General features: G+C 33.6%; 1 protein-coding gene across 1 annotated transcript; it reads left to right on the top strand.

Moving 5' to 3' along the window:
* Positions 1–3384: 3384 nt before the first annotated feature.
* On the top strand, positions 3385–3751 carry K441DRAFT_543878 (uncharacterized protein; the record flags this gene model as incomplete). Its single annotated transcript, XM_067642751.1, has 2 exons — positions 3385–3508; positions 3642–3751. Coding segments are annotated over 2 exons (234 nt in total), but the record flags the coding sequence as incomplete, so codon positions are not given.
* Between the last annotated feature and the right edge of the window lie 484 nt (positions 3752–4235).

The following is a 4235-nucleotide window of genomic DNA, read 5'->3' on the forward strand; positions in this document are numbered from 1 at the left end:
CCAGCTCCTACAAGCACTATGCTCGCACGGTCACCTAGCTCGCACAATTACCTAGCTCATAGGATTGGCCAGCTCTTACGAGTATTTAGCTCGCACGATTACCTAGCTCATATAATTACTTAGTTTATACAATTACCCAGCTTATAGGATCGCCTAGCTTACCCATTAATATCCTATTTATACGCTAGGCGTTAATTAGAGGACAAACAAAAGTTATATTATATATTCAGTTATAACGGGGGAGATAATCTATTAAGCACTGTTGTGCTATTACTAAGTTATATCCAGGAGCTTCTTAAGGCCTATAGTATATCTAAATTTTATGTCTTAATGTCTCCTATCCTTTCTATAATATTTTCTTGGTAAGCATCTCTTATTAAGTCTTACCCCAATCAAGGTTAAGTAGTATCTCCTTTAAATATTAAACTTTCTCCAGATTATTATAAGCGTTACAGTAATTAATAAGGTTTTGGAAAGCCTTATCTTCTTCATTGTCTATTATTAACCTATAGTCTTTAAAATAAGAGTAAATAATATCGCGTTATCTTTTAAATTCCTTCTTTCAGTCGTCACTAATTTTACTCTATTTTAGCGTTAGAAGCTAGATTAGCTGCAATATATAAAGCTATAAAAACTTATATATAAAGACTAGTAATCATTTTATATATTATACACGGAACACATTGCTGGGGATACGATTTTGTGGATATTAGAAACGCTAAAAAAGTATTCTTAGAGCCGAGTATATAACTATCTTTAATTGACCGTATACTGTATCCTCAACCTTAACTCAAACAAATTAAAAGACTAAAAATGTTAAAGAGCAAAGAGATTTATACAAAAGTATACGTAGGTCTAAAATTAGGGGCGTTAAATAACCTAAAAAACGAGAACAAAACGCTAATTACCTATAAAAAAATTCATTAGTAGGCCATTATAGGCATAAAGGCGTTTGGATAGCTAAGCTGGTAAGCACTAGAGTGCTAGATCATACTAATATCCTCTTAACCCTAAGTTAAGTAATAGGCTTAAAGTATAGGGCTATATGCCGGGGCTTAGTTTCGGTCCTAGTTATATATAGGAGCTAGATGTACGTCTTATATTAACAAATAGGAGGGAGTTAAGTTATAAGGCATATGCCATTTTGTCTACAACGCGTCTTACAGCCTATATATTAATTGCCGGTTTATATCATTTATATAGTATACGAGATAGGTGCTATAGGGTATATAGCAGCGAAACAAGGCATATTGTCTACGTATATACCTTAGCTATAACCGTATATGTTAACATTAGGGATTAATATAAACGTTTTCTATCTAGCTCCTTATCTCCCTATTAACCCTTTAAAAGCCTAATCTCTTTAATAACATCTAGTATAAATGAGCCTCCTTAAGTAAGAAGACTTGGAAGTAGGGGCGCTGCTAAAGTTAATATATAAACTACTTAGAAAACTAAAACAACCTTTCTAAGCAATACCCCTCCACTCTTACGTTTTGCAGGGCCTATAACATATAAGTTACCGGTCTGTATCTCTTATAGGATTATATTACTTAGTTAATACCTAGGGTTAATCAGTTGATTCGCTTGCTTCCTCTTTAGACGCTACATTTAATAAAGCTAAAACTTAAGTTAGTATAAGTGTTCTAACCATAATACAACAAAACTAATAATAGGCTTTCCTAACGGCTTGTGTTATACGCTAATTAAGGACTTTAGTAGCTACCTGGGGTATACTCTTAGCCGCTAGCAGCTCGTTTAAACGCTCTAGAAGCTCCTCCTATTTATTTATAGGAACCTTAAACTAAGTAAAGCGTATTAGATATAATAAGCGAAGTTATTTAGCTTCTTCCTATATAAGTGTTTACCAATCTTTATTACTAAGAGTTAAGGCTATACTTATATCCCTGCTTACCAGGAACCGCTTTTATTAAGTTTTAAAATATCCGGCAACAGCCTATATATTACTAGCTTTGGATTTAGCGGTAAGACTTATTATACGTGGTGGCGTTAAAATAAGAAGTTGGTATTGCTGCGCGGAGTGCCGTTTATTAAGGTAGGGCTATCAACCACATTAACTCTATTAACCCTATTAACCCTATTAACTATATTAACTATATTAACTACGTTAACCTAATCAACCGCTAGCAATATAAAACCGGCTAACGCTACTAGTCTTTGCTTCCGCCTTCTCCTAATATAGCTAATAAAATCATAGATATGACAATAGGTCGGCCTACATAACAATACTATATTAGTGCCTCTCCAGATGCGCTGACCCCGCGTTTACCTCTATTTACCAGTTCTCTTTACGTTTTAATAGGCTTATTCTATAGGTAGCTCTACATCGCTCTCTTCATCGCAAGCCTATAACAATTACCCTGTTTTATCGTAAGATACTAGCCTCCTCAATATCGCGTCCCTAAAGAGTCGAATTAATTACTTAAACTGGATAGATAGGAGATTTCTAAAATAAGTCAATACGAGCCTTAATTAAGGTTCCATACTATAAAAGCCTTTCCTACTAGGAACTAATCGGATTCTTCCCTATATTCCTTAGAGAATTAACTTAATCCTAAATCTAAGTAGGTGCTTTAATATTGCTTTGCTAATAGCTAACCATATTAAGCCTAGGTTCCGTTTACTATTGCGAAATTTAGGGCTTACTAGCAGAGTTATAAGGCCTATAGGCTGACTAGGCTAAAATACAGTTACCTTTTTTCCTTTACCGCAATGCACGCTCCTCTACCTATAGCCGCCGCGTACGTTTATATAGTGTTTATTTATTACCTTATAATTTTCCGTACTTTTACTAGATATAGATAGTGGGGTTTTTCTAGTTATATAACTGGCTTTATCCGGGTAAAGAAGTAGCAGAAAATGCTTAGTATATATATAAGCTAAATATTAACCTATAACTTTAGAAGTTATATTAGTCCTTAGTTAAGCGACTAATGTTTAAAGCTCTAACTAATTAACTAAATCCGTTGCAGATTAGATAAAGCTAATAATAACTTCTTAATGTATATATAGAGGCTCTAAAGCCACGTTTAATAAAGCAGAGTTCTTATTCTTAATTATCCTATTTAACACTAAATTATACTTTTAAATATTGCTTAAGACGTAGTTAAAACTAGAACTAGGAAAGAAAACCAACGAAATATATTATTTAAAAATGTTCTGCTTAGCTTAGCGCAGCTTATAAATAGCGAGAAATATAACAACTTAAAACTTATATACTAGGGGCTAGAGTTTAAAGTCTATAAAGCGATTATATACACCCAATCTCCTATACTTATAGCTGCCTATAATGGAGGTTTTTAGGTAAAAGCCAACTAAATATCTAGTGGAATTAACCCTAACCAGAAACTCACTAACGGGTAAAAGGCGGTGACTAATATTATAAATATTAACAAGTTTAATTCCGGCACCGTTAAAAGAATAATCCAATTTATATATAAAAGGGACTATAACAATAGCGAGGAGGAGCAAGGATCCAATATTATAAGTGTAGAAAAGCTTAGCTAAGGTGAGGGATATATTCATACGTTAATCTAATTTATCCGTACTTAAGCTTTAATCTATAGAATTAGAGATAGCGCAACTTAACGACGCTAATGCCTTATCGCTATCTAAACTAGACAGTAGCGGTGGCGATAATAAAGATATAACAATACGGCCGATAACGGCCTATATTACACTTCGCCACATCCATATTAATGCAATTGCCGATTATTACGATATACTATAGCTAAAAGAGCTTACGAATATAAAAATCTAATATATTCTAGGAACCGGCTAGTCTGTAAATAGGTTTCCTAATATTATTAAGGATGTCTTTAGCCTAATAGGCAACTTAGTATTGCATAATATAATTACCTTAATAGCAGCCGAGCATATTAAAGAGCTTATTAAACTTAAGGACTTTATAGAGCTAGACGTTATAAGCGATTTCGCTATCAGCATTATACGGATAATAATTACCGCATCTAAGGATATGGAGGAAAATTTTATATAGAAACTTTAAGCTGTCTAATCCCAGCTATAATAAATAAAATCACTACTTTAATCCGCCGAGGCAAGGTGCGCTGTGGCTAAGCGTAAAAGCAAAAACATTAATAACTGTCTTAATACCCTCTGCATAACTAGGACCTGTTATAATATCGGTTATAAAGCCGAGTTTACATATTATATTAAGGAGAGCAGTTATCTATCCGACCCTAATTACCTTTATA

Source organism: Cenococcum geophilum (genome assembly GCF_001692895.1).
Source record: "Cenococcum geophilum 1.58 unplaced genomic scaffold K441scaffold_7, whole genome shotgun sequence".
Lineage (NCBI taxonomy): Eukaryota > Fungi > Ascomycota > Dothideomycetes > Gloniales > Gloniaceae > Cenococcum > Cenococcum geophilum.